The sequence below is a fragment of the Nesoenas mayeri genome (assembly GCF_963082525.1).
Source record: "Nesoenas mayeri genome assembly, chromosome: Z".
In the NCBI taxonomy this organism is placed as follows: domain Eukaryota; kingdom Metazoa; phylum Chordata; class Aves; order Columbiformes; family Columbidae; genus Nesoenas; species Nesoenas mayeri.
The window spans coordinates 75,662,776-75,680,547 of NC_137542.1; the positions used below are offsets into that span (position 1 = coordinate 75,662,776).

General features: G+C 37.5%; 1 protein-coding gene across 1 annotated transcript in view; it reads right to left on the minus strand.

The window, feature by feature from the left end:
* SMAD2 (SMAD family member 2) overlaps window positions 1-17,772 on the minus strand; it is a 48,078-nt gene that overhangs the window by 3,128 nt on the left and 27,178 nt on the right. The window contains exons 3-10 of the mRNA XM_080362852.1: window positions 10,894-10,983; window positions 9,529-9,722; window positions 8,916-9,050; window positions 5,750-5,824; window positions 4,494-4,547; window positions 3,644-3,856; window positions 2,097-2,234; window positions 1,789-1,933 (exon numbers count right to left, since the gene is read on the minus strand). Of these exons, the coding sequence (XP_080218978.1) occupies window positions 1,789-1,933; window positions 2,097-2,234; window positions 3,644-3,856; window positions 4,494-4,547; window positions 5,750-5,824; window positions 8,916-9,050; window positions 9,529-9,722; window positions 10,894-10,983 (1,044 nt within the window). The remainder of the gene's footprint in view (window positions 1-1,788; window positions 1,934-2,096; window positions 2,235-3,643; window positions 3,857-4,493; window positions 4,548-5,749; window positions 5,825-8,915; window positions 9,051-9,528; window positions 9,723-10,893; window positions 10,984-17,772) is intronic.

A 17,772-nucleotide genomic window follows, 5' to 3' on the forward strand; every position in this document is an offset into this window, starting at 1 on the left:
CAACACTTATCTGCTGATCTGAACTTTTACCATGATTCAAAACAACAAATATTGACCAAAAAGCAATAAACCGTTTTGTCTACCAAGCTTATAAAATCTACCACCTTGCCATACTCATGCACATATGCCCAAAAATGCAAGTAATTCTTCGGCAAAGCCGGTTCTATGAGAAATGTTTTTGACATAATAATTCAGCATGGAAGTTTTAACAAGAATGATGGATTTCCTGGTCTATTTTGGCAATTTAAACTATATTAATTTACATCCTAGGTTGTGGTTGAAGGAGCAGCCTCTTCTTGCTTTAATCACAGCTGCAGCAAAACTTACAAGTTTTGTGCATCAATAATTTATTAGCAGCATCTTAAACAGAGATGAAAAGAAACTAGTTCAGCATTATGCCAGTAATATTGGTTTCTGTGCTGTTCTCATAGAGTTTTCAGTGGATTTTTTTCAACCCAATGATCTCTAAAAGGTTTATGGACTAATAGCCAACATTTTCATTAGAAATCACTTCACCCAAAGCCTCCCCCACTGTTTTAAACCAGCACTTACGCTCCATTCACTTCAAGCTGTCTCCATATAATCTGACTGATTAAGCCTTTCTTCTGTTCCGATTTGAATGTTGTATTTAATTATGTGTAAGTTCATACATACTCCTTTTGAGCCAAATCCAACAGCTCTTTAAACTTGAGCCAGATTCTTTCTCATGTACCTCTTGCTCACAAAGAGGTACCAATTTATTCCATTACTCAAATTTCTCATTTCATCTAATTAGGCTTTCACAAAATTGGCCTCATTTAGCCGAGAAGCCTCCCCCCACATAGTGACGCCACTATTTACATGTACATATTTCAAGAGCAGATAAAAGAATAAGAACCCAAGGATTTACAGTGGAATCTACATGCCATTATTCAACTTCAGAAATGATAAGGATTTAAACAAAAAGCCCCAACATTCTGAATGGAAACAGGGTATAGGTCAAGACTTCTTTCAGATGTCAGTTTCTAGAGGTTTAAGGGATTTATTTAAAACTACATCTCTAGCTCTCCAAAATAACAAAATCTTTAATGGTGCTCAGACGTCAATGCTTTTTCTTCCCAAATTACTGTACTACATTAAAAACAGGCAGAGTTCTATACTACAGTTTTTAGTTTATGCTAATAGAGAATACAATTAGAATTTATTCAAAGGCAGACTAAAAAAAAAAACCTATTTTTTCCACTCAGGAAGCTGTTTTTAGCAGTTTTACACAGTCATCTTACTCTCTCAAAAATTTTTTCCACTACAAGTTCCAAAATGTCCTTTAAATGTGTGTTCTTCAGCTGGTTTGTTTTGCAGAATGCACTCTGAGTGACTTCAATTCTTTCTGTTGGGTACTATCCCACACCACAACCTAATGGATTCATTATACTCCATATAGAACACAACAGGGACCAAAACAACTGTACGTCTAATAAACTAGAAATAATCTCATAGCACAAGCTGTGTAACTTCTAGATGTTGTCAGCGTTTCCACCACAATAAGCAAGCAGGACTGAGTGAGGAAACAGAATTTTGACGACATTCGTTGCTCAACAGTTGACTTCAATGCAATGCTAAAATCAGTTTATTCGTCTTTATGACTTAGGAGGGGCAGAAAAAGGAAAATATGGGTTCAACTTGGAGACAGTATTTCTAAAGTACAAGTAAGAAACCTGTCCATATGGCTTTGAAGTCACACAGAAATAGTATATTAATGAAAAAAGGAAAACTACTAATACTTAAATTCAAAAACAAAGGTTTTCTTACCTGTATTCAGCTCCCCATCCTTTAACAAAACTCATTCTTATGGTACACATTCTAGTAAGCTGATAAACTGCTTCAAAACCCTGATTCACAGATTGAGCCAGAAGAGCAGCAAATTCTTGGTTATTAAAGATTTTTAGATTGCATCCTATAAAGACAAAAAAATGCCAAAAGGATACAATCCATGAATGCTTGTGTTTGCTACAAAGAAGTCAAAACCTATGAATAAACTATGAATAAACTATCCAAAGGAAAGAAAAAGCATATATTCACTGGATATTTTTATGTGACCTCTTTTGTAGGCTACTAACCTGGTGGAATTTTGCACACAGTTGCAGGATGCCAGCCATATCTTTGATTACAGTTGGGGCTCTGAACAAAAATCGCACTATCGCTTAGGCACTCGGCAAAAACTTCTCCACCGATGTAATAGAGACGCACTCCCCTTCCTGTAGCAAAATTCAAAGGAACTCTTGTTACGATACGGCCAGAGCAGATTAACAAAGAAGGGAGTATTTTGTTTCAGTGAAGGCCAAAGCTTTTCTTTAAAACAGAAACAGAAATCAATTATCTACAGGACCACACTGCTGGGCTGACAGTTGTAGTAGAAAGAGAACACAATTAACTTGCATTCTTCTCCCAGGAACACACACTATTTAAAGGAGAAGCAGAATAACTTTTGGTCAAGAGTGAGACAGAATTTTCTAGCCATGTAATGACTTGTAACCAACTCCAAGTTCATCACCAAATAACTTTTTTACTGAAGAAATACCGAAATGGAAATAAAAAAGTTGAGATCCAACAGAATTAAAACTTGTGCTAACATTAAAGTGTATGTCAGGTAGCACAGGAAAGGAAAGGAAAACACAAGTATATCACTTCAATGTTCACACCACACTATTTCACAACCCACTGAGTGGATGACACCAACAGGACTTCATTTAGCCCTATCGCAAAAAATACCCATAAGAAATCCTGTTGTTCACTCTTAAAATGTGATCTTGTTCCTCTCTGAGTAGAAAAAAGTCTGTGTGAGTTACTTCTATCACAAGAGAAATAATGTGCAATTAATCCCCCCCCAAAAACTATTAATAATGAACATGTCCTTTAAAGGCCAGCTTCTCTTCTTTTTCTTTAAAACTATTTTTCAAATGAAATATGGGCTGCTCTATAAAAAAAAAAGAGTGCTCCTTATATTTTTGCTTTTCTTCAACATTGACCATTTTGATCACTCATCACAGGCATAGCCTGGGTTTCTGTATATCTAAAGTTTTATTAAACGAATATTTGGATTTGGCATAGACGGAGTCATAAGGTTCTACTGAAGAAGTTAAACTTTATTTTTTTACTAACAGCGAAAATAAAAAAAAAATATTGCAAATGTTGCTAACTAAAAGAACCCAGAAAAAAAAAAAAGGAGGGGGAAAAATAAAAGTAGTTTATTGAAGAACTTAGAGCCAAGATGCTGCATTGTGGAAAACAGTTTACAAAGAAAATCTTGATCACGTGTTATCTCAATGGCAGCTCTTCCCATTTCAGAAAATTTAAGAAAATTTAGGTTTAAATTAAGTACTATCAATGTCCATCCTGCATTTTATATATTAGAATAAGTAAGCAACATGTGAATGATTTGTAATTAAAGCTTATATTTCAATTACAAGCAACTCAGACTATAAATACCACCTGAAGCAGAGTAGGAGCCTGAAAACCAAAAACCTGCCCCTTGGGATGACTTGGTTTGAAAGAAAGAAATTCCACAACGATGCCAACACACAGATCTGTTCATCCTACCTGGATGATTCCAGCTAATGTAATGGCTAAGATGAAACCAAACATTTAAAAGATGGGAGACTTTTACCTATATGTCGCCTTGTCATTTCCACTGTAGCGTTTCTGTTAACGTTGGAGAGCAGACCTAGGCAAAATCGTTCGGAATTTGATGGATCTGTAAAGCCATCTACGGTCAGGGAAGGCTGTGATGCATGGAAGGTTTCTCCCACTCTTTGATTCAATTCATAATATGCTATCGAACACCAAAACGCAGGCTCTGAGTAAGTAACTGGTTGCAAGTCTAAAAAAAAATATAATTGAAAAACAAGATTAACATAGAATTTGAAGCTGAAATCTGCCCTGCTCTTTGTCTCTCCCTCAAACTACTCCAATTATATTTTGCTCGCTGTCATTTTTACCTACCCCAGTAAACAGAATGGAATTCAAGATTCCACACAAAGGAAGGAGGGGGAGAGGAAGGGGTGAGCTAATCTGACCGCAGCTCATGTACTTCAGCACTTGCATTTTGCTCAACAAAATGATTAAGCCGATGTTACTGTGAGTGCCAGACATGGAGACATTTCTGTTGCCTTCCTATAACTTGCAAACATTTTGGCAACGTCAAAGAAAAGATTAAACTATCAAACACTGAACCACATAAAGGATAGGCTAACATCCTTTAAAATATTTATGTTATAAATACTATTCCTGCACACACCACTATGTTATTTTGTTTGCTAGTAGCTCAATAGTTACAGAAATAGTTACTAACAAGCTATTAACCCAGCCCTACCGTGTTTATCATCAGGAAGCCAACCCAATAGTCTCCTCCTAATACAGCTCTTATTTTTTTAAAGTACATTTTCATTTTTAATGTAATTACATATATAAAGAATAGTCACCACACACAGAAACAATTAAAAGTATTTCCAGCTTACCCAGGCTGTGATTAACTGGGGAGAGAGTACTAGGAGACAGCTCTGCAGGAGATCCTGTTGAAGCAACACAGATTGTTTCAGAGCAAATAATTCTCATTATTTCAGGTGGGTAGGTATCACCATTATCTAGACACAGGTTTAGATTAAAATTCTTTGGAATAAGAAACCTCAGAAATCCTACAACCAGTTTTCCAGCATGTCACATGCTTATTCTGAATTAAGATTGCATTTAATGTTCCAGACTCCTGGGAACCTACCCCTCCTTGTAAAGACTCGCTTAACATCTTAGCGTTGTATTTTGGCAGAGCTCTCGCTTCATGCACCCTCTGTGCACATAACTTTACTCATGTGAGAAAGTAGTGACTTCTTCCCAAATTCAGTGGAAAAAATAGCTAGGAAAGAGTGGCTGAGACAATGAAGATATTATCTCTCTCTATTCTCAAAGGAGAGGTTTATCTCTAGAAATGAACAAGCTGGATTTATTTCCTAATTTGAGGAAATCGTTCTTTTCTGGAAGGAGGAAGGAAAAAAACTCGGAAAAAAACCCTATGAACTCTCCAACATAATTTTTGCACTGAAAATAGAGATGGTTAGCACAGAAACATTCCTACAATGAGTGCTGACATCAGGCTTTTTTAATTAAGCTACCTGTTGTCAGATGGGGGAAAATATTGCAGTTCTTACAGAAATAAGTGCGGTGATTCCAGTTTAACTGAAAAAGGTTGCTAACATTAGCTAAACCAAACAGACACTCAAGTCTGCCAGCATGTAGGAGGTTCTTACCCAGCACATTCAATGTGCCTTGTCCAACTAAGGCCAACCAGATTACCCAGAAACCATTCCATGCAAGAATTAATTTGAAACATGGCCGAAGCGATAAGGTTGTCAGAGTTAAGATGTTCTCAAAACGCAGGATTTCTGTCACTTTAGGTCAAGAGACATTTTGCTTTGATGAACCTATTTTCAGAACGTGAAGACAGGGGTAGGTTGAAACCAGCCAGCTATTAAAATCTATTTTAAGGCTTTCTGATGAGGACTTTAATTAGATCTCTATCCTGTTGTTACAAAACAAAATGTACTTAATATGGCACAGAATGTTTTAAAAGTATTCCCCTCACAAAAAATTAGTTGGTTCACAAAAGACTGAAAGTGGTATTTTTAAACAAAACCCACCACATTGTATAGAGAGCCATTGCCAGCATCTTTTGGGCTGAATTAATGCCCAAGCCTTGAAAGTAGTAAAAAATAAATGTTACCTGTATCCATGCTTTGGTTCAACTGCTGGTCACTTGTTTCTCCATCTTCACTGATATATCCTGGAGGTGGTGTTTCTGTCACAAAGGAAAAAACAAATCCAAGTATTGATCGTATTGATTCAATGATTGGGGAAATGTGTTAATATTTAGCATTTGGGGTTTTTGTCCTCAAGCCTTCACAAGCTCCATATACCTGAATGTTGAATTAGAATTTTATTTTGCTGTTCCTTTTTGCCTTCCAGCAGTACTTCAAACCCATTACCTGTCTTATTGCCTATGGAAAATGTATCATCTCTTGTCTGCCAGTCAATTGCTCAGATATGTTATATAATTAACACATGACCCTTGTTTGTTCCATTTAATACAAGATACTTTCACTACAATGAGTAACAATTTTGCAATTGTGATCAACAGCTTTCACATTTAGGAGAATTACAAATGAAAAAAACCCATCTGGTGACTTCTACAAAAAAAGAGTGAGCTGCCTTTATGTAGAATAACCATCAGATCAGATACCCTCCCACACCTTATACAAGTTTTTAGATTTAAAGGTTATTTTTTAGTTCAGTCACCAAACCCATTTTTCTTCCATACCCAACAGCTGATTTCACTCATTAATAATAACTATTTTATCTAATTAGTTACAATATACAAGGTATATTATAATTATTTTTACTTCCAAGCTCTATTAAAACAATCTACTCTTTTAATTAGTTTTCTTTAAAGATGGAGTTTCATAGACCAAACTAAACTCAATAACAATTTTGAAGCATTTTGATACCAGAAACTGTCTAATTCCACAGAAATATCCTCAAAACCCAGAAGAATGTGGCTGTTCCTTTTCTCCGCTCACAATGTACTTTGTAATCCAAATAACAGGTTAACCAACTGCCTTTCAGGAAATAATTTTCTTTCAACTGCGCAAATGTCTTTTCCTATACATTAAATGCAAAACCTGGATTTCTTTAGTGAAAGTGTTTGAAGTTAAACTATCTCTAAATCGCCTTAGAATTGTCTCTGAGACATCTGAGAGATTAAACACATTTAATTACATTATTACCAAACGGCAGAAATTTAAAGATAAGGTCTTTCGCTTAAGAATTAAAATCCAATTATATCCAATATCATGTCTGAGATTTACAGGAATATACTAAGATCAGAAGGAAGTCAGCAAGAGGAAACTGGATCAAGTCAGTTGATTAAATAAAAATGAATCAAAATAATTATATCTTCGATTCATTCTATAAAACTACCATGCTAAAGAGAGATGCAACAAAATTGAACTGAGAATTTTAAAGGAAGATTAAGGGAAATCTTTATTACCAAGAAGTAGGATGAAAAAAAATCACACTTGTTTTGAACATTTTTAGAGAATTTATTGTGATAAAGAGGACTCTACCCCTCTCCAAATCATTCATTATAGTTAAGCCCACAGCCATGGTAAAAGGTCAATAACCATTTCCCACCCAACTCACACCTCTTGTTTCCAGTTGCTAATCTCAGCTCTTTGGCACACATTTTTCCATATCTAGTCTCCGTCTGAACAGATATTTCCTCCACCTAGTACTATTAATATTGTTTCAAGGCCAGAGGTTGAGCACCACCACAGCTGGAAATCAATGCTCAAGTGCAGCGTTCAAAATTCTTAGCCAAGTTTGAGCACTGCCTAAAGTTTGAATATTGCAGTTCAGTGCATCTGTAACCCAAAAGGGAACAAACAGCCCCAAAAGCCACATTCTGCACCTTCAATCTTCTTCCCAGCTTTTGGTGAAACCAACCTCTCTGTAGACCAAGTACGTAGAGAGTTTTACGGTGCAAAACTACAATGGCTGTTAAGCCTGGCCTAAAGCAAATGGATCACTGAAGCAGGCTGTCAAGACACAAGACTTAACAGAAACTAGATAAGTATTCAAGATTTTGTTAGCCAGGTCAAATAAAGCAAGATGTCGTTATATGAATACAATATTAGGGTGTAAGTGACAAAAGGAGGCAAGGTGTGCTCAGCTCTGTAAATATTTGAAGATTTTGTGAATACCCACAATCAACTTGAAGAAACTTCCTGCAAATAACCACTCAATTGCTTTAGCAATGGCGGCTTTCCAGTAAGTTGTTTGCAAATGCTTCCAAAAACCTTCAGTTTGAGTCAAAAAAGTACACATAAGTGAAGAAAACAACATTAGCTTCTAGCACCTGAAATTGCTCTTTAAAGATCTGCTAGCAACAAACGTGCCACAAATTAAACTGAAGAGACCAAATTAACTGAAAATTTTTGATGCCATTTAAATTCTTGAATACATGTAAAGAAAACATAAGCAAAATTCTGTTTAAGACACGCAGATACAACTTGTACATTGCATATAACTTAGTTTGAAGAATAATATGACTGCCTTGAAGAGTCCAAATGTGAATTTTCAGTTTGTTTGTAATGAAGCTATGTTAAATGTTTTTGAGAAAACTTCAGCTTTGCTTGGTTTTGCACTCCAGGCAACTTCCTGAAGAGACAGGAAACAGGAAGCTGGGCAGGAAACAAAAGTCAATGATTTTATGTTCCAATAAGTGTACAGGCTTTTGGGTCCACTATAGAAGCATTTGCTTTGGGGTGAGGGAGAGTAATTATTTAAACATTCAATGTTGTTGGGTTGTTCTTTCATATTAAAAGACAAAACTATAGGCAAACTATAGTAACAAATCCATAAAGCAGACCTTGATTAACTGCGAACAACATAACAAAACACTTTAAGTCACTGTTCTGCAACTAAGTTTTCTCCACATATACATGGTAAGATTGATTACTCCTCAAATCTGACTGTTTACTCCTCAAATCTCCAATAAATAGCATTTGGCAACCCTTATATGTTTGTAAAACAGGCTTAAAGCACAAGGTGAAGGTCTACTCTGCACTCATTAGCCTTTTGAATCTCAAATAAGCTACTGAAACCAAGTAAGCTATGGTGAAATCACAGCGATGTGGTTTCACACAGGATCATGTTCTACAAACAGTGAGCGTTCAAGTACTTCCTTTGGAATAAATACACAAAATCAATCCAGATTTAATTCACTGGTACATCTTTCAATTACTACAATCACTCAGGAGGATGAAATCACCATCTCTGTCCCCGTGGCAATGTGTTAAGTGTACTGTTTGCTGTGGGAGTTAAGAAAATACCTGGTATGTAATTGCTCTGTGGCTCAATCCCAGCTGGAAAATTAGTGTTTTCAGGAATTGAATGGGTATAGTCATCGAGAGGCGGAAGCTCCGTTAGGATCTCAGTGTGCCGCGGCACTAGTACAGGGGGCAAGACTGCAAAAGCAAAATGCAAAGCATTAGTAAGACCCTCAAAATACACACCAAGAGCCAAAAAAAAAACCCTCCAAAAAAAAAAAAAAAAAAATCAACAATTTCTTAATACATTTTGAAATTTTGACTTTCAGCACTACTGATACTACAAATATACTGCTAGCTCATAGAATAAACAGATTTCTGTGGTATCTCTTGAGTAAAACTATTCCACATTAGTAAAGGTTTAGTCCAGATCATACTTAACCAGCTAGAAACTGCTAATGGTACTGGAAGTGTTTATCAGGGGTATCCAACACATTTGTAAAGATTTTTCAGCATTTTTACTGTTAAAAACTTCCAGGAGATAGTATTCTCAAAAGCTGTATCTCTAAGAATTTTCTAGCAAGAGAAACCATCATCTTTCTCTGTTTTTCATTTAAAATGTTATTCTGAACAAGTACGTAGAGATGCTGCTAAAGAAAGTCAGAATTCTTCCTACCTGGCGTCTCCACCCTCTGGTAGTGGTAAGGGTTTACACAGACTTCATCCTTTTTAAGATTAAAAGCATATTCACAGTTTTCAATTGCTTTAAGTTCATGGTGACTGTGAAGATCCGGCCAGCGCCACAAACGACAGTAAATAACATGCGGTAACCCTTTACGGTGAGATACCTGTAGGCGGCCATCGAGAGATCTGTAGGGGAAAGATTTGGAGAGGTATTTACAGACCGCATGTTGCCTCTTAAATCACTCAAGCAACAATGTACACGCATGGGATGGGTAGTTTGTTTATTCTGAGAATTCAGTGGAATGGCACTGTTAGCGACATTTATGTATATTCTTGTTGAAAGGCTTCAAATGTGATAAAAATGATGGTATCAAGCAGTGTCTAACTTATTTTTGAGCTGTTCAGATTATTGCCAGTGAATTTAGAGTTCATTAAAAGCCACTTTACCTCCAACCAAGTATTTAAGATGATTGCTTCATACTGATCTTTTTAAGTGCAGAAGACAGTTGTTAAATAAAATAAATAAATAAAAATAATCACACACTTAATAGTCCCATTGCACTGCTAAACCTCAAGGCTTTGCTGTGGCATGGATATTTTATGGTTTTAAGCATAAGAATTCCCACAGGACTGCAAATAAGCCTATAAGCAGTCAGCTGCCCAAGTGATCCACATGGCAGTATAACTGTAATGCAAAAAAGTGTGAATACACATCTTGTAAGGGCTGGACAGTTTATCTTCTTGACTTCATCTGTCTTGCTACCAGCTGAAAACATTTTGCTAGTTTTAAAGACAGACTGCATATGCTTACACAAATGCAGATGTTTATGATTGTTATGGGATGGGAGACAAACCTCAGTACACAAATCAAGTAATGTGACATGAAAAAAAATAAAGACCGTGTTTATAATTTGCCCACCATTAACTACTGAAGAATTTACAAACAATTCTTTAGTAGCTCCTATCTGAGCCAATTAGCGAGATTTAACTGAAAGCTTGTGGCATACAAAGCAGTTTAAACACTTTGTAAGATTAGGTCTAAAGAATTAAATATCCCAACTTTGTTAATATAAATACCAAATCACATTAGAGCTTGCATTTAACAAGTCTTCCCATTCTTTCAACGGCACTGGTGTGAAAAAGGAATATTCCAGAATTAGAGTTTCATTGGTCAAAACATCAGCTGAGAACACTCAGAGTTCTACACTGGCAAGCAAATATTTTAAAATGCTATACCATGAGAGGCCTAGGAAGCATTTTAGGCTATTTTTTACAGCTAAAGCATCCCCTTGCAGACCCTCCAAAGCCAATCCCTCCCACAAGATTTCTACGATGCGAGAGAGGGCGGAATATTCACCTGGTTTGTTCAGAGAAGCTGTAAAGGCCTGTTGTATCCCACTGATCTATCGTGTTTGGTGTACTCAGTCCCCAAATTTCAGAGCAAGTGCTGTGCATAAATTGAAAACAAAAACAAAAAATTGATATGAATATGGAACATGGTTATTCAAAACACCATGATGTCAAACATGGAAAAATGTACAGAATACTTCCTTTCACATAGAAGATAGAGCATTGTAAGACTCGCATTTGAATTGACATCTCATGCTATATTTTCTATATGAAGGAGGCTATCAAAATGGAACACGTGATTCAAGGTAAATGATAATGTTTTTAAAAGGTGAACAAGTTCTCTGGTTTTTAAGTAGTCAATACAGTTGTAATGTTCCTTAAAACAGGCAAAACTTCCTCAGCCTAGCTCTTGACAAAATTAGATTTTAAAGGGTAGTTTCTGGGTTGGGTTTTTTTGTTTTTGTTTGTTTTTAAACATAAGCTTCTCTAAGACTTCAAACAAAGGCCACGTGTACCTGAAACCAAACATCACAATCTAACTTTCAGTACACCCACTTAGGTATTATTCTAATTTCTCCATGCACACACTGATTTGCTGCTTTTCCCAAAACAGTAGAATTCAGACTCCGAAGAAAAGGAGACTGTAGCTGACAGTTCTCACAGTTTTCTATACTCTCCTCGATTTAAGAACTAAATATTATTTTCCACTGTATACAAAACAGAATGTTTAACCGAGTTTTACAGTATAGTATTTTAAGACTTAACCATAGAATAACAAAACTTAATTGCTAAATCAAGCAGGAGGAAAGGAGAGACAACTAATTCTTGACCAAACTGGTTGAATGACAAGATCACAACAGGAAAGAAAAAGGAGCCTCAGGGCATAAAAGCAGCAGTAGATTTAGGCAAAGCAAGAAAACAGCACGGACTTGTAAACAGGCAGAACATTTTCAGAAGCATAAATTAAGCTCAGCTCTACCACAGACCTGCTCTGTGACCACTGAAGACCAACAGTTTATTTTACATAAGTAACATACCTCAGAAATGAATAGAATTTGGGTTCACAAGCAACTTAAAACTCCACTCCCTACTTAAAAAGCCTGAAGTTTGGCTGCTGCATTAAATTTAACAGCTCCAAAAAGTCGCAATAAAAAGAATCCAAGTTCACCAAACTCCTGGTTTTAAATACAGGTTTCACTAGTTAAATATAAGCTACTAAGCTTAGCTGATGCACTCACAAATTTCAATTGAGTGGTACAGGGAAGAGAAATGTAGCAGGTATTCTGAATTTCAGGCCCCTACACAGATAAAATTAATTAGTGTTAAGAAACAAAAGAGGAGAGAGAACAGCATTGTACTTAAAACCACTTTCAGGGCCAACAACCACCTCAATTCCATGGTGACTTTAATAAAACATTAAGTGTGGGCTACTGAAAAAGGTACTGAATGGTTCTTGCCCACTTCTCGCCCGGTCCCACACGTTTAATTTCTATTGCCATCCCAGGGAGGCTGAAATGTCCATCCAATTGTGCAGCAACCCAAAGCAACAAGCTGGCTGCCAGACCATAGAACATGGCTGAAAAATTAACATTTTGAAAGTTACTTTTCATCCATATCAGTTTTTCTGTCCACCATGGAGCTACACGAGCACTACAAAGCAGGACTGAGAGCATCGTTTTTGGCAACAGACAAAAACATGAAACAAAATATGCCTTTTGACATTTTACTGATTAAAGACACAGGTAAAACCTTCCAGCAGATGACTTTTTTCCTAGAAGAGAGCTGCAGAGAGGCACATTCTGTGACATAAACCCAGCTCTTCAAAAGAGTTGACTGTCTTGGACAAGACACATCCATCTCGGACACGGGCAGCAGCGCAGCTCTCCAGAAACCAAGTGGGCAAGAAGAGTAATATTGATCATCAGCAGAGCATGCAAACCTCTCTTGTTCACATTCCTGAGATGCCTCCAGGACACTGGACTGCCAGAAGCTGCTTAAGAACTGAAATAGTTGCCCTGAAGACACACAGGCAGCTTGTGGGACACCAGGGAGCATCCCCATGCTGAACCGTGTCCTTAAATACGCACCGCTACCGCTGGGAAGACAGATCAGGCACATTAAATTAGAAGAACAATCAGCAGACACAAAGCCTGCTGCATATTAATTGGCACAGTCAGCTCCGACAGCTTACGACCTTTGAAAAACGGATCCTTCGTACAAAGCTGTGTTCCAAAGTTGAGACTACACGTTTCCAAAATTGTGGGGCGAACCACTGGTGTGAGCATGACATGCCACGTGTTTGCTTCCCAATACGCGCAAAAGTAAAATTTCATAGTCCTTGAGCATGCACAAAAAACAAGAACAGTATTTTATACTGCTAACCTCTTTATAAATATTCAAATTATCAAAGGTGACAGCATATTCCATAAGCTACGGAGAGACAAACAGGATCCGGAGGGATGTGACAGAGCCACATCTTGCAATGAAACTCAGGACACCACACAGGGAGGGCTGGCCAGGAGGGACAGAAAAAGTGATCAATTAGAGCAAAATTGCTTCAGTTTTCAGTAGCTTACAGGACATTGTCTTCCAGGATGTATGTCTGCTTAGAGCTGGGATTCATAACGGTGTTTTACTGGCTCACCTACACTAGGACTATACACCAACTCCTATAATTCACAACCAAACACTGAAGAGCCTGCAGGAAATCATCCTGTATGATCAATAAAGTCCGCTCAACACAGTTTTTACTGTTCACTAGAAGAAACATTTGAGAAAATAAAGTGGCCTCCTCACTCTCCTGCTCACATTAGAGTCTAAAACATGCAAGACTGCCCCACCACTTCACCCAGACAGTAAACTAGGACTCTTGATATTCACACACACGCACACCAAATCAGAATTGAATTCCTCATAACCATAAAAAGCATATTTCATACACAGTACTTCCATGAAAGGCCACAGTGTGTTCATTCATACGCAAGCAATACCCTGACGGAGGAAGGGCAGACACTCCTACACATCCCAGAAAGGTTGTGGCTGGAAAGAAGGTGACTGAATTCTGAAAGATGTTTAGACAACCACTAAAGCCATCTAAAAGGAAGACAGGAGGCACAGACTTTTTAGTAGCGCAGAATTACTGCCTCAAAAATAAATAAGAAGCATTCTCTCCTAAACCTACCTTTCTGAAGTGTCCCAAATTCCTTGTAATATGAAAAGTCCTTCTGGGCCTTAGTCCATAAAGAATTCAGAACCATTGAGGACTAAGATACATACTCAGAAGTTACATCTTGTCTGGAAACAATCGCAGCCCCTGGAACATGATCATATATGCAAGAAAGCAGCTAGAACATTCTCCTGCCATACAGTGTGGGTGGGTTTTTTTTTGGTTTCAAACTCACTGTATATTGCAGCACTGGTAAGGCATCATTGTTTCCAAATACAATTTGGCTCCTGCATCCAAGCTCTACTTAAATCTTTCCTGTGTAGACAGCACTTAAATACACTCAAAAATACAAGCTTAAAGCTAATATACTTCCTCTAACCAGAGCGGACACTTTCATTCCAAGGAGCATTTTCACTGCTGTTCTCAAAACAATTGGTCTGTTGACAGAAACGAGGTCACCTATACAAAAGCTAATATTTTTATCTTTTCAACACTAGCTTGGATTAGCAAATCACGGTGTTCTGTGGCCTCTAGCACTCCCAGAGCAAGCCTGCTTGAATACTAGATTGCTGCTTTTGCAGACCCCACAAAATAAGTGAATTTATAAGGGACTTCAGGGACATAAAGCATCAAATTGACTCAATTTCCCAGGTGTTTTGAAGTCCTAACAAAAGAAAACTTTTCTAGAGAAGAAATGTTCAAAAGATACTTGCAAGGAATGACAGCTACTTTTTGCGACCCATGGATTTTCAAGGAAAATTGAAGTCTAGCAGACATCTGGTTAAGCTGCTACCCGCAATCCCTATGTTGGGTTTGACCAGAGGACTGATGTCATAAAGAAAGGGTCAGATAGATAAATTATTAACGGGTGGAATCAAAGCCGCCTCCATCGGAGCTTTTCCATAAGGGTTGCGAGAGCTGGTGTTTCAACCTGATTTTTTATCTGCTTATAAGGAGCAGTATCTTGGGTGATATTGTATAACTCTGGCAAGAAGAATCTTTAATGTGGCTATCAGCATGCAACAGCACACGGTATGCCCTCACTTCTTCCATTTCATCATTTCCTTTCACAGGAAAATCTGAGTTCCAAAAAAACCCCACTCTGGGCAAGAAATTACCTCAACAGCAAAGAGCTGCAGCAATGCTGCACAATTTTGAGACCAAGTGCCAAAACTGCCTTTCTTGAATAAGACAGAAAACAGTGACACACGCAAGAAAAATGTGGACACAGGAAAAACCTAAATATCAAAGATAACTAAAAAAGTATTTGTATTGTCTCGTCTACATATCACGAATTATGTTCTCAATCAGCATCAGTGAACATTATCTTAGTGGAATCATGGTATCTGTAAGTCTACTACAAAACTGGACTATCAAGTCGCAGTTAAAATACAAATGAATTATTGATGTTCCCGTGAAGAATAAACATCGGAAACTCATAAGTAAGCAATATGATTGCTTGCTTTAATGTATTATATCCCTATTAGAGAAATCAAAGTCCCTATCAAAATCTGTAATGACCAGATATAAGCTACATGGGATGAATGAGTCTAAAGGAACACACCATAGTCATTTTCAAGAGTCCAAAAATACAGATGGACAACATCTCAACTGGAACGCACTACCCAAAAAACAATTCTTGTATTTGCAAAGGATGCTGACCTATCCAGGCAAAAAAAAGGAACCAGATAAAATGACCATTGCCAAGCAGCATATTAGTGTTAAATCTGTGACAGTACAACCTCATCTTACTGAATACAGAAAAGCCTGGCTTGCAGTGGCACTAATTCTGAATTAAAAACTTAAGTAGATGGAGGTGCAGCTACACAGAATGATCCACAGTCCCCTCACTGATGTCCAAATGCCAATTAATAAAGCCACCTCAGGCTGGTACTCAATCTAGACCATACCATTTATCATAATTAATTTCAGCACAGTTAAAAGGCAGGTGTATGGATTTGTAGATCCAAAAACACATAAGCAAGTACTGTCCAAACAAGCATGGCACTGCACTGCACACACTCTAAGATGTCCCTGTACTTTCTCCAAGTGCATCTGCCAAAAAGAAGATACAACCAGGGATAAAGGTGGTAGGTCTTGTCAATAATACTCAGTTATAGAGAAGCAGTTTTATTTGAGGCTGTAGTCAAAAGAACCTGAAGACAGAAGAGTTTTAAACAGTACGCTGTGTGTACCAAAACTGTCACACATGTGCTTAGGCTGGTATTTACATACTACAGGTTGTTGCTAATATGAATTTATTACCAGTTTTTACCGAGACAGAATGAATCAAACAACTATCCTGCCACTAGTGCTAGCTACACTATTGGCAACGCTGCACGCTCCAGGTATTTTTTGTACTAAATGAAGTGCTTGCAACAAGTACGCCATCAGATTAAAGTAAGCAGAACCACTTCAAAGACATATGAAGTACCAGAAACTCTATACAGAAGTTGTTAAATATTGTCACAATTCATACATAACTGTGATCCCACTTTCTTCTTTAAAGTCCTGCAAAGAAGAACAGCTCTAAAGGAGCTAAAAGGCACAGAATTCGGCTGACAGCCTCTTCTTTACCTGAAGTGGCAGCACTAGAAAAATTACAAATAAAATCCAAAACACAAATATCATCATGCTAGTCAAAGCCCATATTATATAGGAATCATTATAGAATGGTCTTGGATATTTAACTCACTTATTTGTGAAGTATTACACTGAAAACCTAACATTTTTCCTGAATCTTTCGTCTTTCAGAATCTACAGCTTCCAACAAGTTCGCAAGTCCATGTTCAAGGCAATCTTCTCTATTTATCTGTCTCCTGCATCACGAGCCTTTCTTCCAATTAGTCTAATTTGACCACCACGACGTTTTCAGAGGCATTTGTAGCGCTGGAGCTGAAAAATAATTTCAGCAAACTGAGACAGAACCCCAAGTATCCGTTTTAAAGTGGGGGATAAGAATGAAAGTTACTTTTCAAATTCTAGACTTGGCATACAAAGTCTTCCTTACAGATGTGAGCCTCACTTCTTTTTTTCACTCATGTTTTCACTCAAAGAGTAAAGAAGAAAAACATAACAATAAGAGAAGCAATCAGGTTCTCACCTGAGCTAGAGAAGTCACTTAGCACAGGCACACACGCACATTTACACCAGCCTAACATTTATAGGACTTACTGCCTTGACTGAGATTCTGCCAGGGGGGCAGAAAAAAGGTGCAGAATTTGCTTCAATTACTACACCAAGCTATCAAAAATGGAGTTAGAGCAGTAAAAAATGGCCACTAGATTTAGGGAATCCCATTTTCTCATTAAAAATTAGTAAATTACATCACTTTAGCATTGCACATGGCTCCTTCTATAAAATTTGCCTGAGAAAGCAGGTTAACGTCTGCAGATTGAAGACCTGTACCTTGTGTACTAACTTGTTCCCCCCTGCCCAAATCTTGCTATGTAAGATCCAAGACCTCACACAGCTACATATGGAACAGGAACCCAAGGCAGGAACACCTCAATATTGCCTTAGGCTCTGTTTCATCGCTGGTGTAGATAGATTGAAGTTAAACTCCTGTGAAGACACTGTCCATTACACTCCACTGATACTCAAATTGAGAAAAGGAGCAATTAATTGATGGATGAAAGGACAGAACCTTTCCTCTCATATAAATTATCTTTTTCCTGATGCAAGTGGGGTTCAAGAACCCAAAAAGCTGGGGGGGCACGG